This window comes from Zerene cesonia, chromosome 19, assembly GCF_012273895.1.
Source record: "Zerene cesonia ecotype Mississippi chromosome 19, Zerene_cesonia_1.1, whole genome shotgun sequence".
Classification (NCBI taxonomy): domain Eukaryota; kingdom Metazoa; phylum Arthropoda; class Insecta; order Lepidoptera; family Pieridae; genus Zerene; species Zerene cesonia.
In genome coordinates this window covers 4,103,433-4,129,848 of record NC_052120.1, presented here as the reverse complement: position 1 = coordinate 4,129,848, position 26,416 = coordinate 4,103,433, and the positions used below count along the sequence as shown (strand labels likewise).

The 26,416-nt window shown below is 31.5% G+C and overlaps 1 protein-coding gene across 2 annotated transcripts in view; it reads right to left on the bottom strand.

Moving 5' to 3' along the window:
- Window positions 1–1,395: 1,395 nt before the first annotated feature.
- LOC119834397 (pyrokinin-1 receptor-like) overlaps window positions 1,396–26,416 on the bottom strand; it is a 42,612-nt gene continuing 17,591 nt past the window's right edge. For both annotated transcript variants that reach the window (XM_038358748.1, XM_038358749.1), the window contains 4 exons: window positions 3,847–4,736; window positions 3,204–3,424; window positions 2,899–3,010; window positions 1,396–2,267 (listed from right to left, as the gene is read on the bottom strand). In XM_038358748.1, coding sequence (XP_038214676.1) covers window positions 2,086–2,267; window positions 2,899–3,010; window positions 3,204–3,424; window positions 3,847–4,636 — 1,305 coding nt within the window. In that variant the 5' untranslated portion in view covers window positions 4,637–4,736 and the 3' untranslated portion in view covers window positions 1,396–2,085. The remainder of the gene's footprint in view (window positions 2,268–2,898; window positions 3,011–3,203; window positions 3,425–3,846; window positions 4,737–26,416) is intronic.

The window sequence follows — 26,416 nt, the reverse complement described above, 5'->3', positions numbered from 1 at the left end:
CTCTAATGTTGTGTCCCGACAATAAGCAAGATTTTAATCCCTCTTTAACTATTTTAACAAAACTTTCCGCCTGGCCTTTACTAGGCGGTGATATGATACACAGGTGACGTCACATGAGAAATTCCGTTTAGCTTGCAAAGCGATTGGAATTCCTTAGAACAAAAAGCCGTGTCGTTATCGCTCACTATTTAACATGGAACTCCGAACCTAGCACAAATATTTTTTATTACAGCGGCTGAAGATGTAGCAGTTTTCATGTTATACACTTCAAGACACTTTGTGTGTGCGTCAACGACTACCAAATAAACACTTCCTTTAATGGGACTTATAAAATCTATGTGTATTCTTTTGAACGGCTGCGACGGATACGGAGACGGACGCGCGGGGGGAATTAATTCGGGGAAACCAAAATCTAGAACGGGCCTCAGCTTTGGTTTAAACTATTCCCAAATGAGAAATACGTAATTCATTTAAAATTGTCGAATACAAGCTAACTGGTAAAACTTATGACCCGTCATAACGCAACCGTTCTCGTATGACATCTGATTCCTACATAAATAAAATGATTTTAACCGTATATCGGCTACTTTCAGAGGCCATCCATTTAAAATATATAAAATCACTCGAGCTAAAACCTCGTCACGTTTAGTTTCCGATCGCAACTTATGTAAGGTAAAAGGCATACTTTCCTCAACGACAAAACAAACATATTTGGCCCGGTCGTACGCCACCTCGCAATCACACCTACGCCGTTCGGTACACGCGCACTCGTGCGCCTCGCGCGACACTACGTTGTCAGCACTACGAATGTATTCTATTTTATAATTATAACTATTTACGAATAATGTGTAACGTTGCAGTCTATTCGCCGATAATTCAGCAATACCTTTATAAAAATTTTAATTAAGGGTTTATGGTCTGTAGGTAAAATAAATGGTTATGTTCTTCCGTATATCTATACGGTAGAATAAAACCATTGATGGAATCGACGAACTCCGTAAACAATAGCGGTTGCTTCCTTTTGTATCTGAGCGTAGTGCTTCTCCGCGGAATTTAAAGTACATGACAAGAAAGAAATATGCTTTTCGATTCCCGACGACTCTAGCTGAGAAAGAATCGCGCCCAGCCCAGTGGGCGACGCGTGTTCAGTTAAAATTAATTGTGCGGTCGGGTCGAAATGTGCTAAAACTTGCTCAGATGTCATTAACTTTTTAATCTTGTAAAAGGCTTCTCCCCACTTCCAGTACATTATTTTGAATACCTACCCATATACTTAATTGTTTTCATCTTTATCAGAAACTCTATTAAGAGGAATTAAACTATTTTTAATTTGGTATTATTTTAATATCCACATTAACATTCACTATTTACAAATACATATATTAATTTTAATAATTTACAAAATTATTCTTGCAGCATAATTTGCGCATAAAATTTTTGTAGGAGTACAAATTCGTAAACATGTAAGATTCCAACAAAATAAAATATGAAACGATAAGTATATACATTCAAATTCATACATTATTAAATAACTCGATTTTTTCATGTAAACTGAAATGTTTAAATAAACAAAAATTGCTATGAATTATTCATAATTTAATATATTTAATGACTCGCTAACTGTCATATTGGCTATTGTCTATCTATAGAAATCTTTATTTTACTAAATACAATAAAAACTATTGATAAGAGAGAGAAAAACAGGAGCATAATATATCAAACCTCATTTAATTACAAATTAATATAATTTGTCAAATTACGTAAGTATACGTATATTAATGCATTAAATATAATTTAAATCAGTCGTTCGCGTCATACATATTCTAAAAAAAAAAATTATTTAATCTTAAATTATAAATATTACATACTTAATAAGTAATAACTTTGTATAATGTAATAAAATATTATCGTTTAGACATATTTAATAAATAATAAACTTTTACATAGTAATATTGTTCAACAAAATATCACACTCGAGGGTACAAAGTTTACATCCTTTTCCACAGATAATTAAGGTGCCGAGTTTTTGATCTGTGCAATAATGGTTTTGTGTTTCGTTTATTTTCTATTGTTGTTTATATCATTTTAAATTTTGGTATCGAGCTCAGATTTATGATTACAACTTTTTAATTCAATTATTGATGGCGCAGAAAATGTTCTTTTACATTTCTCACACACTTTGAAAACGCGAGAACTGGGTACATTTTCTTTGGGGCGGCTTTCAGACTTCATCCCTTTCTTGTTTATTGTTTGGTTTTTGAATGAACCTGAAAAAAAAATCCCTTTATTATTTAGATTAGAATACGTCGATATTTGGTAAAGAAAACGAATACCTGCAAACAAAAATATTCAAGGAATACGATTAAGAATGTAATACACAGAACCAGAGCAAAAAAGAGAGACCAAAGAAGGGGAATAAGAGAAATAGACCAGAAATGTTTTGTCTCAACCTACTCAAAAAATTATGAATTACATCTTTAATGCATATACATATATCACACTTTAACATATTATAAAAATTGGCAGATTATACTTTGAAATCAAAATGTTATAAATATGTCTGTAAAAATACATTATGTTAATATTTTGACGTGGTAGGCCTAATTTATTTGCGTTCGTAATAAAAAACAACACATACATATTGGGTTACTATTAATACGAGGGTTTAGATGGATTTCAATTTAATATTGTGTAACCTTTATTTACCCCATTATAAATTATCAATATTGTAAAAATTGTCATAAGTAAATATTTTCTAGAAAATAGGTCACCGTCACCGACGTCCTTGATGTGAAGGTATCACTACGAATTTTGATCGTGTTGATTTTATATAAAAGGTGAAGAAGCATATAATTTCACAAACCCACGCTAGAGTGCTTATAATGTGATAGGTATTACCGGAGTTCATAAAACTGGAAGTGGGATGTCTGGAAAAAGATACAGCTGTGTAGGAACATCGTTTTGTGACTGGCTTATTCGATTCTCTGCAGCACAACTGCATCATTGTTACCTGGAAAAGACATTATTTTTAAAACAATAAGTATATAATTTCATACATGTATTTAATTATTTATTAAAAAGGTAATAGTCATAAGTAGGTAAGTAGGATAGAGATCGCTAAATAAACCCGAATTCCTATTTAAGTTTTTGAATAAATATTTTCTAATGTGAAATTTACTAGTTAATATAATTTGAATACAAACCTTGAACGCTTCTCGGAATTTGTTTGACATAATATGATAAAATATGGGATTAATGCACGTTGACAAGTAGTAGAAAATTCCTGACGTGTATGTCAGGAAGTAGTATGCTGAGAGAAGTAAAGGGGATTTAGCTAAATGGTTTTCAGCCGTGCCATAAATTGCTACAAGCCTCTGTGCGTGGAATGGCGCCCAACATATAAAGAAAGCCACTACAACAGCAACTGAAAACAAAACAAAATTTTAAAATTTACTCAGATATAACTAAACTTCGAATATTGGAACGAATATTATGTGTAACTGTTATAAAAAAAGGTGCAGTGAAATTACAAAAAAAAGTTATTTGTCGTATTTTATATATATACATAGTCTACTACTTGTTCGTCCTAGCTTCGCCCGTGGTGCATATACCAAATATCACTCAGTGAAAATGCATCTTTCAAATGGTGAAAGATTTAATTTTGTAATCGGTTCAGTAGTTTCTAAGGTAAGTGCATTCAAACAAATAAATAAGTTCTTCAGTTTTACATTATTAGTATATATTAATATAACTCAGTGGTGCTGCAATTGAAATGCTTATCTGTAAAATATTTATAGACCGTCACAAAATTTAATATAATATTAATAGACGTAATTGCAAACTCACCTAGCATTTTTACGACTCTTTTCGTTGATTGTGTACTATTTTTCCTTTGTATTTTGTGTATGACTCTTTTGTTTTTTGTTGTATCTTTAGCCGCCCCGTTTTCTTTGGGTACAGTGGGTTTATTGAGTCGCAGTCCAATTAGTGAGTAAAGGGCGGTGATAACAATCATAGGCGCAAAAAACAAGAAAAATGTTGATAATTCAAAGGAATGTTCAATTATGACTCTTGTTTGTAGACACATAGTGACGCCTTTGTGAACTCTGATACCGAATTGAAGCGCTTGTGGCAACGCCAGTCCTAGAGACGCTATCCACAATAATATTACATGCTTGATTGCGCGTGACAATTTGGACATCTTGTGGGAAACAAACGGATGGCAAATCGCTAAGTACCTCTCTATGGTAAATAACGTTATTGTTAAAATACTCGCATTAGTAGAAGTCTCTGCGGCCAATCCTCTCAACACACAGAAAGTATGCCCGAATACATATGGCCACTTGGACCATATCGAATACATCTCTTGAGGCATACCACTTACTAGAAGAAGCAAGTCGGATATTGCTAAACTGAACAGATAATAATTTGTTGCTGTGTGCATGTTTTTGTTTCGTATAATAACGAGACATGTGAATATATTTCCAAACAGTCCTGTTGCGAATATGAGGCTGTATATTACCGTGATAGGTACGACAATTAACATAGAATCCCGCTGAGGTCCGAAAATGAGCGTTGGGTCCACATTCTCGGATACATTGAGAGTTGCGTTTGTCACATTGCTCACTGAAGTCATTGCAATTACTGTGATTTAGTAACGTGTCTACTCGAAGGCACATCATTTACTCATCGTTGGTACATTATCGTCTTATCACGCTTAGAAAGGATGGTTGTATCTGAAACAAAAAAAAAAAGATTTTGTTCGCAAATGATTATAATTATATGGAGGCGTTATTAAATTTCCATAATTATATGTTCTTCATATTTGCTGACATCGGATCAAGTTAACATGAAACTTTATATGTTTTGTAATCAGCGACGCTATTATAACATTGTGAACGATATGAGCACAAAGAGGTGTTTTCTAAAAGCTCTTCTCAATGAAATGGCTATTTTCATTTTAACAAGGTAACATACAATATTATTTTTAATAGATTGGATGTTATTACCCAATAACGAAAATTTCAGGTAAACAAAACATTCTAGATGCGACTGTAATAATGTATCCAATGTTCTCATTACAATGAACGATAACATTTATATGAATGTACGAGGTGTTCGGTAATGGAATTACTTTTCGTAGTTTTCCGTCCCATTTAAAGGATTACATTAGAATATGATAATAATAAAATACAACTTGAAGAAGAAACAATGCTATAACAGCAATGGAGATATATAATATACTGGTGTCACTCAATTTACATACCTAAAAAACAAAACAAAACGGTACAAATACATACCGAGTACTTTCTATGCAAATTACGCTGACTTTAATACTTCATCATTCCTTATGTAGTAGGTAAATCATGGGATTTGAAGAAATGTTTTTCTTTATGGGATCAATGAAAAACGCGCTATCATATTTATCTTCGATGTTTGCAGATCATTAAATCTCAAACGTTTCACGTTGATGGAAAGTGTTTCAGAAAACATAAAACCTTTATTAATGGTAGAATAGAAAAATAAGGATAATTTACCAAATTTGAAAGTTTTATATGTATATACGTTTATATTTAAGAAAAAATCTTGCATTTTATCCTATTTATTATTTCTTCGATCTCAAAAAACGCAGCGTATCTCAAATTGCAATACCCGTCGACTGAATTAAACTTAAAAAATATTCCGAATCTAAAACGGCGATGCAAACAATCAGAACGCTGCAATTAAATCACCACTTAAAATTGGATCCTTTTTGCTAATATATAATTAAAATCACTGACCCTTTCTAATTTTAATTGCAATTAGGCACGCGAGCGCGACTTCGATTTTTAGGATTTCATACCCACAGGGTGAAACGGAACCCTATTACTGCTAAAGTCTGTCTGTCGGCCAGTCTGGCACCAGACTGTATCGCAAATAATTTTTGAACGAGGTATTACCATTAAGGTACAGTACAGTTTTTTAGTTGCTCCTTATTTGTACGGAGCTCTTAGTGTCGCAAGTCCGACTAGCACTTGACTGATTTTTGTTATTATTTAGTTTTCGTGTCAAACGCAATCTTATAGGGATGAAGGTTGACAAATAAATTATTTTCAGTGATGTTTCTTGTAGCTTATTTAGATATTTTATTTAATTTTTTATGGTAGTATATTATCTGTTGTATAATTGACAGTTTACCTCAAAAATATGTAGCGATTACGTCATTAATTAAACATTCGCAATCATTACACTCTGTATTTTGCTAAATCTCATACACGTGGATTTATAAAATATATATTATTGTTTCTTTTAGTACGTTTATATCAGTATAAATTATGTTTAAGCTAAGAACGCTTAAAAGTTGATGACGGCTTATCGTCTAACGTTCATATTTTTTTATTCTAACAAATATAATATGTCCCTAGTTCCTTTAAATAGGAGTTATTGTTTGTATACTTTTTAAATAAGGTAATTTACTTATACCAGTAGCTATATTAAATACTGTGAACTAAGTCACACATAAGATCATTTGTTCTTAATTTTTTTCCTACTACATATTTGTAGTGTGATGTAAAAGTCTAATGTCTGTTTCAATTATTGGCGTATCCGATATAAAATATCTTATATATAAAAATAGTTTTTATTCCAACTAGTACACTTATTATTCTGTGCCAGTACTGAGTTCCTGAAATTAGTATGTACAAACAAACTTTATGAATATAGGTACTATTGATTTGTATCTATAATGTTTTTATAAATCACGATAGACGAAATTTACAATTGTAGCCCGTGGTCACATCTTTATTGTCACGAGAAACGTGAAGAAGAGAAATTGCGTCATGATTAAGATAAACTTGTGTTATAGTAATACGGTTTTATGGCCGATAAAGTTTAATGGTCTTAAGAAAAGTTAACGTTGTGGGATTCTTTTAACATTATTGCGCAGAATTTTGTTTAAATTGGCAGATTAGTTTGTCATTGACATAGCGTCCAATTAATTAAATATAAACAAACTGTTACAATTGATATCGGCAGTGATTTATTATTAAGTACAGTCATGACCAAGTTCAAAAAAACAAAATGATTTTAAATTTAAAGTTTGCGCGGATGGCTACGATTGTGCCTAATGTTTTTCTTTCATAAGACATGAGAATATTAATCATCACGCAAGAAAAAAAAAAAACAAAATAAAAGACTTTAATTTTGTGCAATACCTATGTTTATTAAAATGATATATGGACATCAAAGGCATAAAGGTAAAAAAAGGACGGTTGCAAAATAACAAAGCAACATAGACGTAAATAAACTTCGTCGAATTCGTAGTCCAATGATTTTAAATTTTCTTTTGAAATGAAATGAAATGAAATTCTTCATTGCTTATAAAAAAGAAAGAAAAACTGAACAACATTAAATAAGCAAAAGGCGGCCTTATCGCTAGGTAGCGATCTCTACCAGGCAACCCTTAAAGTAAAAGGAAAAAAAAGAATATATAAAATAGAAGGTGAGTAAAAATAAGGCAATTTAGAAAATTTTGATGATGGTATTTAAATATATACATATTATATACATACACACATACGTACATAATTAACATATAAGTATATATAAACAGATTTATAATAAGTTTAAATATATGAACAAAAATGAAATAACGCAATAAAATACATATAATACACATAACATATAACTATATACATAGACTACAGATTTAACACATCAAGATTAATATTAAGTATAGATAAAAGACAGCAAAATTAGGTAACAAATGATGAAAGAGACATGAAATGGTTTTTTAGTAAAATTTTAAAAGAATATAAATTATGCGCTCGTCTTACATTTGAATTCCACAGTTGAACTGCACGAACTGCAAACGAATTATGAAAAAATTTAGTCTTATGGGCCGGAATCAAGACTAAGTGGTTAGTCGATGAGCGCGAGAAACTAGTGTTTAAGTACTTGAATCTCTCCCGAAGATAGCTTGGAGCTTTCGGATCAAACAACACACAGTACAGGAGATGAAGGATATGGGAGTTACGCCGCAGTCGGATAGGGATCCATTGGAGCCTCTTACGGAAGTCGGAAACATGATCGAATTTTCTTAAACCAAAGATAAATCGAATGCAGAAGTTTTGAAGTCTTTCCAACCTATCCAACTGGGATTCAGAAAGGTCAAGGTACGAGACATCAGCATAGTCAAGGTGTGATAGGAGAAGGGAATGAGCAAGTGATAACTTTTTTGGAATGGGAAGAAGATTTCGTAAACGTCGCAAGGCACCCGCGGAGGCAAGCAGTTTCCTGCTTACGTCTTTCAACTGTACATCCCAAGATAAAGTTTGGTCTATGTAGATACCAAGATCCTTGACTTGTTTACTGTAAGGTAGTAAAGTGCTGCACAAACTAACTTGAGGAAGAGAGGCCCATTCAACCTTAGCGATTAGCGAGGGACTACCAACAATGTACAACAACAAATACCTACCAATTTCTTTATTTATTTTGTACAAATATTTTAATTATTTTATATTATAATTCTGCAATAGATACATGTCTATATATAGCATCAAAATTCAATTACGAATTAAGTTATAAGCCTACAAATGTGTTATTTAGAATTATTTACTGGAAAACACTGCGATGACATGCTGAAAATGCTGTTAGGACCTAAACCTGAATTTGATTTTTTGTTTCAATACTTAGGTAAGTTGTGGTAAGGTAAATTAAGTATAGTTGATAAAAATACAACGAGTTGTTACAATCACCGCTTCAAAATCTTACATAACTATAAGAGAACTAACTTTAAGAATCATATTAGTGTTGTAACACAATTTAAGCTCTAGGTATCCATAAAAATAAATAAAAACTGATAACGTAGGCTTCTTATGCCTTAAAAATTCTGTGTATTTAAAATATTTAAAATTAAACAGAATTTTTTAGGTTTTACAACGAAGGAACGTTCTATATATAAATATTTTTTCAATTAAAAAAAAATGCGTACATTGAAACATACTTTAATCCATCGAGAAACTCTAAAGTGTTCAATATTTGTTGCAGAATCTGTGAAAAACTGTAATAAATGATTAGCATGAGATATATCAGTTATGTACTGCACATATAAAACTTCAATAACGACGGTAACAGCTACAGTTACTTTTTTGATATGTAAATCCTACTAATATCATTAATGTGAAAGATTGTAAGGATGTGTATGTGTGTTTGTTGCTCTTTCACGCAAAAACTACTGAACCGATTGACAATTGACAATTTGACAATTGGAATAACATATAGGCCACTTTTTAACCCGATATTTCTATGGGATACAGACAGTTAAATATACAATTATTAACAAGTACGTTTCCCGCCAGTGGCTCCCCTTCGTAGTTCAAGAAAACTCGCATAGAGTTGCCATTGACGTGACATTTCCAGATTTAAAATTCACGTCTGAAACTACCTTCGTCCCTTTCATTTAAATCGATTGGTTAAACGTCCAAAAGAGACAAAGTTACTTTCGCATTTATAATATTAGTAAGGCTTTTAGTTTGTTTCATATCGATCTGTTGCTAACAAACTCGTTATTTTTTGTTTCATCTTACGTTTAAAATTGAACTATGCAGTCGAATTCTTACTTTGAACCCTTACAGTCATTTTGAAAGACGTCTTGTGTTTTTCGATAACACTCGGAATAGTAATATTACTACTTTAGCGGAAATTAAAGGGATTCCAAAGAATATATTGTTATATGTAATATGTTTTAATTCAGAAAAATAATTTAATTTACCTAACAACACTTTTACGATAAAATACATTTTTTAATGAAACCAACGTGTGCAATTTTATAAGTGGGAGATGGAACTTGAAACAGATATTGTTGAGGACCCGAGAAAGGACGTTGAATAGTTTTTATCCCGGAATTGTCACGGGAACAGAAACTGTGTGGGTAAAACGAGGCGTGGACGGAAAGCTTTCAATTTTGTTATACAATGTTAACTTGACAATTTTTTATGATTCCTGATAGATATGATAAGCTCCAAAGTGCAATTTATTAATGAATCAATAGTAATCAACTAAATAAATTGCTTGTTATTTATTAAACAATGACGGGCTATTATGCTACTTAACAATTCAAATAAGCGTAAGAGGATTTATTGTTTCGAGGACACATTTTGTTTGTCACGCCATCAATATGAAGATAATATCTATTAATATTAAAAGTGAGACTGAATACATTTTTACGTGGTCGTGTGCTTTTCATGCAACTTACTGTCTTAATTTATGATACCACTATAACAGTTTAACAATTATTGTGAAACTATGTTACTTTGATTTACCTACGCGTCAGATCCAGTTCGTCTTCTTGCTTTCATTACGTATATATTTTTATATACGTAACTATATTGAGTTTAAATATCAATATACATAGTTTTAGTTTAAATGAATTTATAAATTTATTTCATTGTTTTGTATTACAAAAATGGTTAGTTCGATGGCCGCCCGAATAAAAGGTGCATTTATGTCTTATGAATTTTAATATTAAACGCGATATCTGCGCGTAAATTTTGCCAATATTTTCGAGTCATAGACATAATACGGCGATGGTTTTAATTTTAATTGATTGTCCAGACAGTTTTGGAAAGTCAAAGAGGTCAGTTTTATTGCTAACGCATTAGCATACAGCAAGGGTTTTTGTTGCAAGGATATTATTAATAGACACTTTGAGTCATATAATAGCATGGTAATTAATACAGATATCATGTGCATATATATATATATATATATATATATATATATATATATATATATAATTTATTTTGAATATGGAAAATAATGAAAAACAATATGAAAAACACGTATTGTATGAAATATTACATCATTGTAGTCTATGAGTAATAATTACCCTAAAAGTGTCGATTATTCAATACCGCAGGTATGAGAATATGTTTGAGAATTTATTTAAAAGAAATATTTTGCACTGTCACAATTTATGAAAAACGTTACAATACATAATGTATTGATGTATTTTAATAAATACAACGACCATCGAAGTGGCATCATACTTCTCATACGTTACCTTATATATATTTATAGTTTAGTTCAATACCTCTTTTATATTTTACTCGCTTTTGCCCGCGGCTTCGCTTGCGTTTAATTCGGAGCAGTTTATTATATGCTATTATACATATAAACCTTCCTCTTGAACCACTCTATCTATTAAAAAGCACCGTCAAAATCCGTTGCGTAGTTTTAAGGTTTAAGCATACATAGGTACATAGGGACAAAGAAAGCGACTTTGTTTTACACTATGTAGTGATTGTAGTGCCTACACTAATTTTCTGAACAATTATATATCAAAAAGTGTGACCTGTTCCTTTCTATGGAATCTATTTCAGTAAATATTTCTATAAATTATTTTTTGACCGTTTGAAATTTCAAGTTTTATATAGATTTATATATACGATCTTTATATTTTGTATATTTATTTACACGATTGGAATAATATTATATTGAAATAAATTATCACATCCTTCATTTAGGTAACACGCTACCCTAATACAACCCATAAGTGGGTGTATATTAATATATTGTTTATTTAGTCATATAATATCAAGATATTTTTAATTGAATGGGTAGGTGGTTATTGAAAGCAATTGAAAGTATAACTGTGATTCATTCAAATTAATTGAGTATGCAGCGATAAATCAATTATCCAAATATTTTAAAATACAATACACGTCGTTGAGAACGCGACGAACGAAAATAAGGTTAGGAAATTTATTTATTCTCCTAATTAACCGCTGATAAAATGCAGTAAAACAGCAGTACCTGTTTGGTGCCACGTTATATACCTACATTAATAATGCTAATATCAGATTTACAATATTAAAAACTTTATAAACAAAAATTTAATATCATCTCATATACTTAACGAGTCACTTTACTCCCATTGTATTTAAATTAAGCAATGTCACAGCCAACTTTTAACGAAGGTCAAAGGTGCAATTTTTTCATTCATTCTCATGACTTGATACTTAAATGCATAACTACAAATACGATGCGAATAAGAATTATTTTTTGAAGTGAAACTTCTTTAGAATCGTTGTGATTTCAAACCTGATGCAACGGAAAAACGACAGGTAAGAGACACAAATACAAAAATGTGTAGAATGAAGCTGGCAAAGAATGAGACAGAAATATACATACTATTTTATATATATTCATCTCATTCTTTTGTCGATTGAAGTTTCACTTCTATCGTGTGTGAATCGCACACACACCTTTTTTTTTTTCTTTTATTTTATTATGTTTAATACACGAAGAATCATCATTTTGAAAAAATTGCTCAGATTTTTTTCGTGGTGTGCAATTACGAAACACGAAACAACTTGAAAAGTAATATTTCACGTCATATTGCATCATTGAATTTATTTTTCGCCGGAATTAATTGGTTATTTTGTAATTTCAAGAGTATGTAGTTAATGTGATTTAATTATAATTACTATCGTCCTCATTCTGTAGCTATGCCACTCACTACGCCTCCTTTATAATGTAAGTAAATAGTTATTGACTTAAAAAAATGAAGTTGGATATACAGACATAATTAACTTATCCTTGCTGTCCCTGCTACTGTTTGTTTGTTCATTTGTCACGATATACGATGCACCGGAATGCATTTTGTGTTTGGAGATAGGAGACTGGAGTGTCGTAGTATACATTTTAAGGCGGTGAAAAATCTCGAGGTAAATTTTCTTTGACTGGTGAAGACACGTGCGGAAAAGCTAAGCTGACTTAGAATTCTACAAAGTAACATTTTATATGTGGTAGTCGAGTACGCTTCGGCACGAATTGGGCCAGCTCGCACCGGGGAAGTACCACACCCCCACAGAAAACCGGCGTGAAATAGCATTCTGCTGTGTTTCGTTCGGTGAGTGGGGGAGCCGGAGGCCCATATCCTTTTCCTTCCCCTTCCCAGTCCTTTCCTTTATTCCTCTCGCAAATCCTTTCTTAATCCCTTCCCAATTTAAAGTCGGCAATCCATTTGTAGAGGCGTAAGGTCTGTAATCGACTTTACGTCTCTACAAATGTTCATGGGCGGTGGTAGCGCTTACCATCAGGCGTCCCACCAGCTCCATTGCCGACTGTGACATAAAAAAAAAAAAAAAAAAAAAAAAAAAAAAAAAAAAAAAAAACATGCGATGCAAATAAGCGTACTTACATCCATAGTTATATAATAGCAGCAGTGGTGGCTCAGTGGTGAGAAACTCGGACTTTTTTTATGTCATAGTCGACAATGTAGCTGATGGGTCGATTGATGGTAAACGCTACCACCACCCATAAACATTTGGAGAGGTGTAAGGCCTACAATTGACCAAATCGATACAAATGGATTGTCGACTTTAAATTGGGAAGGGATTAAGAAAGGATTGACGAGAGGAATACTTAGTTGTGGAATTTCATAACTGTTTCAATTAAAGGAATGTTAACACAATCATATTACATAATTCTCATCATCGAAATACCCCTGAAGTTTGGTTTTGAATGAGGGTTTTTATCACACAGCTTTGAGGATAATCAGGATAAAAAAGCTATGGGATGATTTAGGGCAAAATAATGTTTAAAAGCTGAGATTGCAACGGAATACATTATAATTACAACTTCACAGTGAGCCCCAGTTTATTTACTGAATGAAAATTTGTAAGCTCATATTCGAATTTGGAATTATGCTACACTAAATTGTAAAGAATAAACCGCCAGCTATATTGGAATATTTTTATGACATAAATGAACCTCTTATTTTACTGAAATGCCGTCTGAATAACATTTGCAGTGTTGTTTCGATTTTTAATGGGAATTATATATATTAGCAAAATATAACTAAATTTGACATTTCATCAATTCCGAAGTGTATATGTTTATGAGCAGTACGCGTAATATACTTATTTTTATAATTATACGGCGTTTGATCGATTGCAAATTTATGCCTAATGGCATGTATTAAACGAAATCAAAATAACAACCACGACGAGATTTTTTATATAAATGTAGGCGAAAGTCAAATTCTATTATTCTACGCATATTTTTTGTGCATCCAAAAACGAAATTCAATTATCATGACAGGTAGTGAATGATCGGCTTAGCAGAACCGAAAAGAGTACCATATGTTTTAGTATTGGACTTTTATTTTCGTCATATTGAATAGTACCTCCACTGTGCGTAATATTATTGTAGGTAAATTAAATCTTTGTTGAAAAAATAACGTCAAATTATCATTATTATGGTGAACACTAGTTCACTTAGCATTAAGATTGATGTGATGTATATACTTGTTTATCTGTGTTACAATAACAGGTAAACCTTTAAATAAATAAATAAACATTATGTGTTTCTGTCTCAGATATATTATATATTAGATGGGTGCTATTTTTGGGGAAAATCCCTTATCCTACTAATATCGTAAATGCGAGAGAGAGAGCAGAGTAAATGTGAGGATGGATGGATGTGTTTTATTCTTATGTATGTTTGTTACACTTTCACGCAAAAACCGGTGAAGATATTTTAAGATACTGGGCTGTGATTTAGCTTATGCACCAGAATAACCCATGAACAAATGGTTGCACATAATGTGCCATACGAGCCTCCAATCTTAAATTTCACATGACCATCTTATATTCCATATTGTGTAACGTAAATAAAACAATAAAGTAATAAAATAACTTTCTTCTTCTTCTTGTATGATTTTATATGAATTTTTTATTCATTTATATATCGATGGTAGCTGGATTCTGTAATACGTGTTGATTAAGCACAAATATGACGATATTTCTGCATTCCCCATTTTGACAGTTGACTAGAGAGTGTTTCTAATATCTATTATTTATTTGTTTCGTAACAACTTTATACATAAAAATATTGTTATTACTTAACCACCTAATAGTACATTATCAAATGCAAATACGCATATTTATATAAAACCACATTTTTACCTCAATATTTATTTCCAAGTACCGTAATAGAGAAAAAAAGAGTGTTTTTTATTGCTTTGAATTTATACATAAACAAAACCCAAAAATCAATAGACTTCACAATTTATTCATACATTCATTAATTAGTTTTTTATTTTAATTTCCACAACACTTTGTAACTAGGTGAAGTTTAATCATTCTGTCAGTATTGGACATTGACGTTTATGTCGTTTTTAAAATCAACTCAAAGCTAAAAATTTTACTTTGTAATTGTGTTGTTATATAAATGTAAAGTTTCCTTTTGCCCTTTGAAATAAAGGTAAAATGTAAAAGTGTTCACAAATAAGGTAAAGAGACTTCCCAAACGCATTATGATATTTCTTTTAGTTTATTAGTGTAAATAGCAAACGGGATATTTTTCAGATAGATTAAGAAGACAATCAAAAGAGAATATAGTTAAGAACAATAAGAAACTAGTGGAAAACTAAATGAAATATTTCAAACAAAGCTATTTTTTATGTCAAAGTCGGCAATGGAACAAAAAATTTCAATTCACAATTAAATGCAGATAACGGCCATTAAGAGGCAATACTTAATAATAAAAAATTACTAAATGTGAAAATTAGACACGATCCTAGCTGGTATAACTTATTTAAGTTTTTTATTTGATTTTAAATGTTTGAATTAAATAAAAACGGAAAGGCAATATATGAAATACCCAAGCATAGAGGCGGCGCGGGCGGAATCCATTGCAAGTTGCAACATACCTAACTATTCAATATGGATGAAGAGTCTTTATGTAGATTCTTATAGTAGCTGGTATTCTATTGAATCTAAAAAGTCTTATTGAGTTACAGCCAAAAATGAAACGAATACCAACGTATGTCATTTTAAAATTTTCCTGTATAAATACCAACATAAATGATTAATAATCCAATTAAAAATAGACAAAGTGATAACAAATTAAGTACGAACAGCATAATATAGAATCAAAAGAAAATTAATTTATGAACTAACTTTCGAGTTTTAATTTCTAAAGTCTCTGAATAATGGCACAAATGCCCTAAATAAAATTAAATAACAAATTTAGAAGTAGGTAATAAAGTTTGTACATATATTCAAAAAGTCAAGCGTTTTATTGCATTATTTTTATGTAGCTACTTGGCAGCTCCAAGTAGCTACAGTACATTTTGCTTAATAATCATAAATAGGGGGCGTGGTGATTTTAAAAGCGTAATATGAACTTTCATTAATTAATTATCATTCCACACACACACCCAGAAAAGTTCTTCAATTTTCTTTTCAAATCCATGTATGTATGTAAGAATACCTCTTTACACACACACACACACACGCACACACACACTTATGACACACGTATGCAAATATTCTTATGAAAGCTATTTGTATATGTGCGTCCACACTGTTTCGCCGTCAATTATTATAATTTTATAAGTTCAGTAGCGTTATGTTAGTGGTATTATAGTTCGATACACTTAAATCCATGTCATCACCGGCCCACATATGTTTTCACTTTAGAGACAAAGGCATCCTATATGTTTTCATTCACCGATTAAAACAGTGGTGATTTAAATAATGTGCATATAAATTGAAATCCTATTTTTTTAGCACACTCGCTTGTCTCAAACCCCCGACTTCTCGTTTTGAGTCTGAAACCCTAACCACTGTCACTACCAGTTACCACTGCTCCGTGTACACTTAACCCACGTAATTCCGTAATATATATATGAAACTATGAAAGACTATGGACTTTAATTTACAGACACCCACGTCATCGAATAAAACCCTTTCAACCCTTAAATATTTATATACCTATAATTTAAATTCGAGAATAGCCGTAACGGTCTATTAATTAAAATTGTATGACGATACAACTAACAAATGCGACACTAATTATAATAAATTTAAAAATATATGAATATTTGATACCATTAATTAAAACAATGACCCCATGGTAAATGGATGGGGCACATTTTCTTGAGACAACGGACTAAACCTTTCTTTAAGATTTTTTTTATGCCATAGCGATAACTGAGTAAGTGGTTCGCCTCATGTTAAGCGACCACCGCCCATGAACATTCGCAGAGGTAGTGCTTCTGCGGATGTACTGTCCACTTTTAAGGGGTAAGGGATAAGGCAAGGATGACTGTAAACAAGAAATGGACTGGGAAGGAGGAGGAGAACGAGAAACGAGCCTCCGGCATTCTGTGAAACAAAGGTAACATAAAAAAAAATAGATATTTTTGGTACACATGTTCTAGACATTTCATTATAATGAAAATGGATAGTAATCGCAACTGATTTAAACTTTTTTTAACACCCACCTACCTTTGTCTTTACATTCAAATTTCATATATAGTTTGTAAAATCTATTCTTAGCTAAAATGTGCTAAATAATAAACTAGCTGCGCCCCGCGGTTTCACCCGCGTAAGGCCGTATCCCGTAGGAATATCGGGATATTTTATTGCCTATAATATGTTATTCCAGCGGTCCGGCTGTCTATGTACCAGATTTCATTGCAATCGGTTCAGCTGTTTTTGCGTGAAAGAGCAACAAACACACACATCCTTGCAAACTTTCGCATTTATAATATTAAGTAGGACTAGTAGGAATAGGATATACGCATACGCCAGTTATAAAAATTCATCCATTTTATGTTCTTATCGATGATAAAATCTATAACTATATTACATTCTTTGTATGTAACAATTCCATTATACGAAAAAGGTAACCGATGTTCGATGGGGAGGGAGACAGACACCACTATAAATTATAAAATGCGACCAACAATTTCCTATCAAACACAAAAATAATCTCGTTAATGGGTTGGAAACACACGGGATATTGAACAACAAAAAAAAAAGAAAGATACAATTTCAGAATGCCTTCGATTCTGTGAACGTGTGTGGTAGTTGATATAATGGAAATATAATATTCTCATAATGTCCATATGTGAAAATCAAATTGTACGTTGTCATTAATTATTACTAATTTGTGTGTTTTGGAATACTGAAAATAATTATTCCTTGAAAATTTTCCTCTCCAATTTAGATTTGGCTCAGCGTATTAATCGATATTTATAATATTAGTAGTACTAGATTGAATAAATTATTCTGCACTGAGTCTGACCACATCTTTGCGATAAAGATATAAATTGATAAAATAAGTTCTCATAACTATATACATAATAAATATAATGTTTTAATTGCAAAATCTAAGCATAACAAACATTTATTAACTTCATTCTTTTCTATGAATAAAGGAGTAAGACCGGTTCTAGTACATACTTGTTGTTATCCTTAATACTTAATTGTAATGTAGTAAACACCTAGGCAGTATCATAGTACAAGTTGTCAACTAAGCAAAAATGTATGCTATATTATATTAGTTAATAGTCAATGTTTATATTTGTATATAGGCAGAGTTACTTTCGCAATTATAATACTAGTTGAGATTTGTATGGGAAATACCCGTAGTAACGTAAAGTTTTTGAAAGAAAGTAAGAGATTTCAGTTCCTGCAATTAAATGACAAGTATTAAAATTGATTGTCTTTGAAAAGCCTAGTTTGATTATAATAATTAAATTATATCAATAAATTTTCTGATTAAAAATCGAATATCTGCTATTTTGGTAATTAAAATAAATTTAAACGCGTATGCTGAAATATTATACATAAGAAAAGGAAATTTAAAGCTAAAAATCTTAATTATTCATCGTTCAGTGTGTCTATTATTTTTAAATATACAAATAGACATACCTAGATTAATCTTTTATATATATAGAACTTACTCCTGCATTTGGTATGGCCGAGTATGACACATATGTTTGCAGCTCTCAAGTATTAGTTATGCGTCATTCTTCTCGCATTACTCAAAATATCGTTATCAAAATATTAATGGTATAAGTATGATTGATCATTACATATTAGAAGTATTTAAAAATAAATGCTTATTCACACAATACTTAGGTACTTAGTATTATCTTTACTAATATTATAAGTGCAATAGTACCTCTGTTGAACAGACTGTCTGTCTGTCTCTCTATTTTCACACCTAAATTACTCTAGAACTAGACTTTGTTCAGAAGTGCTTTTGAATCGTGAAAATAATAATTTTTCACTGGTTCCGAAAGCAGGGTCTAAAAAAGGGTCAGCAAGAAACTCTGTAGTAGTTTGTTTATAATCATGTTAATATAATAATAATTTAAATTTTTAATTTAATGTGATAATCATGACAGAATAATATAGATATTTCTTTTAATAAATAAAGTTTATTTCTCAGTTGGTCCCATCATCATTAGCCCATATATTATGTTCCCACTACTGGGACACAGGCCTCCTATGAGGGTTCAAGCCATAATCCACCACGCTGGCCGGGTTGGCAGATGTCAATGTGTGATTCTTGGACGTGCTGGTTTCCTCATGAAAGGAGAAAACCGGCATGTCCCATACTAGATAATAATCGGTATTACGGTTACTGATACCCTTCAATTGGTAATTTTAACATTCAGGCCATGTCTACTTTTAAATGATGACGAACCATTACATCTACAAAATATTAACAAGGTATCAACTGCAAACAGAAATATTTCACACGTATCCTGCAAATAATAAGGTAGATCATTAACACATTCCAAGAAAAAAAAGAACCCTGCAGAACACCAATGTATTGATGCACCGCTAGAATTTTCTCCATTATGAACAGATAGAAGACTAAACTTATGTAGATAGTTAAATAAACGGTGCGAAGATAGCTTATAACTCGAGATAGGACATTGGATAGCTTTTATCCCATATATTCAACGAGAACTATGCGGCTTGAAACTCGGGGACTGTATATCTTGTCCTTTGACTACGCTGGCAAACTAGACCAATGGAACCGTATGGTACTCGGGAAGCACCAGCTTTTAAATAAAAAATAATCATATATATATCAGTTCACCCAGTAAAAAATTATGAGGTAATAAACACAAAAATGCAGTCGAATTGATTACCTCTCGATTTTTTATATATGAAATCTATCTGTATTCTAATCTATCTTTCAACTTTTAATTATTACCTACCAACTTCCTTGTGCCTCCTTAACAAAATAAAAATAAATAATTTTGTCGAATTGTTCGAGGTGTTTTGAGTTTTTCGTTTATTGCATATGGTGATTCATTTTTATTTAAATAGATAGGTACACAACTACATATATTGAATTGTAATTTGAATTTGTATGTTATAACAAAAAACATAATCACCTATACTAAATTTAGTCGGTTATTGAGTACTTAATTTTTTATGACGCACGTTTTTAAAGAGATAATGGATAATTAATTTTTAATTTTTAAAATTTTATCTATTAAAATGTAAGTAAAATGTGTCCATTATCAAATAAATTGTTTCACAATGCCTAGAATTTGATTATGTTGCTACGCCGTTCCATAGGTATATAAAAGCGGTAGTAAAATTTGTAATGTTGTTTTCTATTGTCTGCTCCAATCGCGTAGCTGTCTATTGCTGATTACTATTCAATTCTCCTTTTGATAGCTGATTCGATTTTTTATTACCACGGTTTCGATTTTGTATATTTGGAAAATTCCGACAACTTTTTAATTTTATTTTATACTAGCGGTCCTCCCCGGTTTCGCGCGTGGTACATATATAGCCTAAAACCTTTCTCAATAAATGGGCTATCTAACACTAAGAATTTTTCAAATCGGACCAGTAGTTCCTGAGATTAGTGCGTTCAAACAAACAAACTCTTCAGCTTTATAATATTAGTATAGACATAGTTTGAAAAATAAAAGGCACGCTTTAATGCTAGAATCAACTTTGGGTATTTGAAAAAAATAATCGATAATAGTATTACTCTTAAAGACGCTCTCGGTTTAATTAATGTCACTTGAATAAGAATGCGCCAAGTTCGAGTTCGCTAAATTTGGTGACGTCATAATGTTAAAGCTTATTAGTGATACAGGAGTATGTAGAAATAGGGAGGCTTTTTATTTGTGGGTTCATTATCAAATCTAAAGAAGTCGAAACATACAGGTAGAAGGTATTTAAACGTGTTTAAAACGAATTGATTTATAATATGTTAATGTGTATGTGGTCATCGTATCATCATCATCATCATCATCAGCCCATATATGTTCCCACTGCTAGGACACAGGTCTCCTATGAGGGTTCAGGCCATAATCCACCACGCTGACCAAGTGCGGAATGGCAGATGTCACATATCGTCGAACTTTTTTGATTCTTGGACATGCCGGTTTCCTCACGATGTTTTCCTTCACCTTTTCGAGCAGTGGTGATGTTATCTACATACGCAGATCAATTGAAAAATCAATTTATTTCCTGCACGCTCGCCCGGTCTCGAACCCGGACTTATCGATTTTGAAGTCCGAGGTTCTCACCACTGAGCCACCACTGCTTGTATCAACTCTCAATCGTATCAACGAATAGTTATATGCTTTTACTGAAATGTTATTTTTATTTGAAATTAAATATATACATAATGTTATTTAGTCTTTCGTTATTCTTTTATTTGTTGTTTTGTTGTACAAACACTGTAAATTTGTTTTGAATTGTTATCTTTGCGTTAAGCAATTCCAATAGACGAGATTACTGTTTGCTCCTTTTTGATTTCAAGAATTTCGAGCGATTTTAAGAAACGTTGTCGAACATGTTTCAAGATGAAAACCCCTACTAATATTATTAGTAAGTATTAGTAACTCTGCTTGTCTGTCTTTACGCCGATCTGTCTATCTGTACCTTCTTCACTAAACCGAATCTATGAAATTTGGTACAGAGATAGGTTTAAACCGGAGAAATAATGGATTTATGCTGGAAAACCCACAGAAATTCTTGGAACTGTGACTGTTGTGTTGTGGAAGTTTTCCTTCGACCGCGTGGGCGAAGGCAACGGCGGAAATTGTAGTGATATATGATATCTTATGTATTATTACATATCTTTTACAATACCAACATAAAATATGTTTATGCAGTCGAGTCAAGTTTGAGCCGTTGAGCTATTGAGTTTGAGCTATTTAGACCAAAGCACGCTTCATCTAGAATAAAAGCCTTATTATTTCAACTGTCAAAAGTGTTTTCGCAAAATAATTAGGCAATATTGTTGCTATTGTGTTTCGTTACAGAACTGCCAATTAGAGTATCTTTTAACGCTAAAGAGAAACGAATTTAAATATAAATTAATGAAATGATTTTAAAATGTAACCGTTTCAGTTTGTAGATTTCTTAGATAGAACGATTTCAATTTTGTTAAGAAATTAATTTTAAAGAAAAAAAAAAAAATTATTTGAAAATAAATATTTGACAGTTTGATCAATTTTAGGGTACTTAGATAAAGGGTTAAACGGGACCATATTACTAAAATTTCGCTGTTCTCTCTCTATAAGATAAGCTATAAATAATACTCCTAGGTGATGGTATCTTAGCAGCATCACCTAATACCTGGGTTGTGGCCGATCAAGCCGAAGTGGAACCAAATAAGCTCAACCAAGCAAACCAGGCAGGTATACTAAGAAAACTATAAAGAGATATTACCCCAGGAGGGAGTCAGACTCAGGGAGGTAGAGTCTGACTCAGGCTGCTCCTTATATTCTGGACATTAAAAAATTACAAGAGCAACACAGCAATTAATAAAGATAATTGAACATCGCTTAATCGTCTAGATATGTTATCATATAAGTTTAGTTTTGAACAAATATTTGAGTTGTATAATATTTTCTATACAGTCGCAAGTAACAAATTATTGACAGTCAATTGCGGATAATTGAAGTGTTTTTAGTAGTTAAGCAGGGCTGGCTCAGTGTTGAGGACCTCGGACTTCAAAATCGATAAGTCGGGGTCCGAGACCAGGCGAGCGTGCAGGAAATAATTTGAATTATCAATATATATGCACATGTGGATAACCACTGCTAGAATCGGTGAAGGTAAACTTCGTGAGGAATCCGGCATGTCTGAGAATAAAAAAAATTGACGACATGTGACATCTGCCAACCCGCACTTGGCCAGCGTGGTAGATCATGGCCTAAACCCTAATAGGATGCCTGTGTCCCAGCAGTGGGAACATGTATGGGCTGATGATGATGATGATGATAAAGAGTTTTAATGATATGTTACAGGATAAATTGCTTTTTGTAAAGAAAAACAGGAGGATTAGATAAAAAATTGGTACATAACAGTAGAACGCCAATTGTTGGAGTAACCGCACTGGTAATAAAGACTTTATTATATTTACCAAACACAGTCCTAAAAAACTAGATACTGTGATAGATATTCACAGTAGAAAAAAATAAAATAGAAACATTAATAAGAACAGTAAGCTACGAGGAATTAAAGGTAGGAACTTTCAACAATAACTTTATATAACACTGAACGCAACAAAACAAAAGTTATCTGGTTTTAATGTTTTATATTACGCTTAGGGACCGATGCGGATAATTAATTGGCGATTCAGTTAATCGATTTTCGTTTAAAATACAATATCTAAAAAGACAATTGAAAGCAGTATGTTTCGGAATACAATATATTTACAGATTAAAATCTCGCGGGATGGATTATATTAATCTAACTATCTTAACAATTGTACGGTGACAAATACTTACAAGGTACATCCATGTACAAGCGTTGATCAATTAATATTTTATTAAACGTATGTACAAGTATATAGAAGTGAATGTGTATACCTAAATATATATGTTGATTTAGATTTAGATTACCAAATTATTATGTTAAATTATATTTCCGTACCATAAACCAAATGAAATCATTGAGCATTGGAGTTAAATATATTTATCGATAGTATTCAAAACATTCTTCTAGTGAAGCTTTAGCAATACTTCTAGTCAAGCGCTTCAATAAAGAATCAGTTTGAATTTATTTACAATCAGCTTGTCGTCTGTACGTGTTCGCATTAATCCATTATGATAAAATAATAGCAAAGAGTTCATGGGAAGTTTATTTGTAAACTTTTTAAACACGTGTAAATTTTATTATATCATTTTTTATACGTATACGGGCTTAGACACTACTCCTTACTATTTTTTTATGCTACAGAAGAGTTTTTACTACAGAATAACGTAACAAAAATATTTATACGTGGTTTTTTGTGTGTATGTACCTTGAATGTTAAACATCTCTACTAATATGCAAAAACGAATGCAAAAATAACTCTTTCTGTCTGTCTGTTTGTTCTTTACGCTTAAACCTTTAAACCGATTTGGATGAAATTTGCTAGAACGATAGTATGAGACCCGAGATATAACATAAGTTACGTTTATCTAAATGAAACTCCGGCTCTATTTATAATTATTTTCCTTTGACTACGCAGCCGTGGCCGCGGGCCACTTTATAAAATACAGTATTTAATTGTGCCTTTATTTATAACAGATGGTCTTAATTTAAAAATATATTATTTGTGCCTACAATTTAATGTACACAAGTTGAATCTAACAATAGTTTGTAAATATTAAGTAAACATATTTTTATTATTACACAGAACAACTATAAAAATATTATTTATTTTCTACTATTTCACAAATCTTATCATTTCAAACATAATGGTATTCATGAATATAACTCAACTAACTATGACTAATATTAACAATTATTGATATGATATACTATTAATAATTATTAAGAGTTAATTACATAAAGGAAAATATTTATGTGCCAATTATAATTAGTTATTGACTTGCTTGACTTGTTCGTGTTATTTTGTCAACCGAATAGTGGCTGTGGTGTGTTCTCGGATTTGGATCTGGACATATACTGTTTATTACTTATTGATTTTGTCAGTGGCCATTTTAATTTTAAACATATTTTATTTGATTACTCACGCAAAAAACTATATTCATAATAATTAAAAAAAAATAAATGACTTTAATGGTACGATAGTGAATTTGACGCAAAGTTTGGACGAATTTTAGTTTCAATATTATTGGATAAATATATATCCGTTGTACAATTTGTGGCAGTGAAGACAATGAAAAGCATCACCTAGAATTGGACAGCCTAAGTTTTGGAACATATTCGAGTAAGTGCTTTAATTTATTTCTTTATTTCTTGACGCATTTATGTACATGAAATATATAATTAAAGTTTATAAATGCTTTTCAGTCGATCTGTTTGTTTTAGGGAGACGATAAAATCAATCTTATGTTATGAATAATAAATATTGTTGATTTGAGTTTTTAACATTTGTACATCCAAGAATTTTCATATAAAGTGTACCAAATAGAATTGAAATAGAAAATTAGTGTAATTACTGTTTGGATTAACATTTCTGGCTTTTGAAATATGTTAAATATGCTTTACGATGCTTGTCCTGTTTAAGTTATTTTTCGTTGACTTTCTCTACTTTAGAAAAATTACCAGAGGTCACGTTCCTCAATGAGGAATTGTCATTCTGAAAAAAAAACAGTATAAATGAAATGAATGCTTAAATTTAGGTGAAGTGATGACAAAGAATTTTAGCGGCGTTTGACTTTCATAAAGTAATGTTTAGCGATGGTATGAGAGAGCATTTAGAATTGTTAGTCAAATGTGTTATTATTTACTGTTGATTTCTATTAATAAGAAAAAAAAAACAATAAACTATTTTTTTCGGCTATTTTTATTTATTTACACCACTACAAAATATGATGTGCCTCGCTGTGCAATACGTGTATGTTAATTTGCATAAAGTTTTTAAAAACCCCTCCCCTAAACCCCCCTAAGCCTCTACAACAATTGATTGAATAAATATGATGGCAATATAAGAGAATGAGATATTACTAATTGTAGCCATTTCTCTCGTCTCGGATAATCCTTTACTTTGTAAATTGGATTGTTTTTTTTTTTTGTGAATACAATTGCGATGAGTTGTTAGTCTAATATGTCTATGATCGGGAGTTATAAATAAAACTTCATTCGACTTTTGTAGCTGCTTTCAGATAAATTAGAGACATGCCTACACGTGCGACCTTTTTTTCTTCCTTTTCCTCAAATTTCCTCATATTCACTAAAATATTTGTTTAAAAACCCGTGTTTTTAGATAAACGTACAAATCAAATCATAAGTCAAAGTAAAAACTGTTTTGTACAACTGGAAAACGTAATTGGCATATCATATTGTTTAAAATCGTAGAAAAAACATAATTTGAATTTATAATTAAAACCAATAAGCCAAGAATTAATGAAATGCCTGTGTAATTTAAATAGACTTGTGTTATAACAACGCAATTACCTGAGAATAATTATGTTTTGTATCTTACAACTTGGTAGGTATTTTTTACTGTTTATTTTTTCCTTACCCAGGAGTTCCTTCCTAATTGATTGATCCCCAAAATGAAAAGACATGAAATCTATCTTACTCTTCCTATTATGAAATAATAAATTATAATATCGACCTATCCGTCGAATAAAGTTACATCTGCAGAATCGCTACTTTACAGGAGAGCGATTTGAAATTTGTCAAGC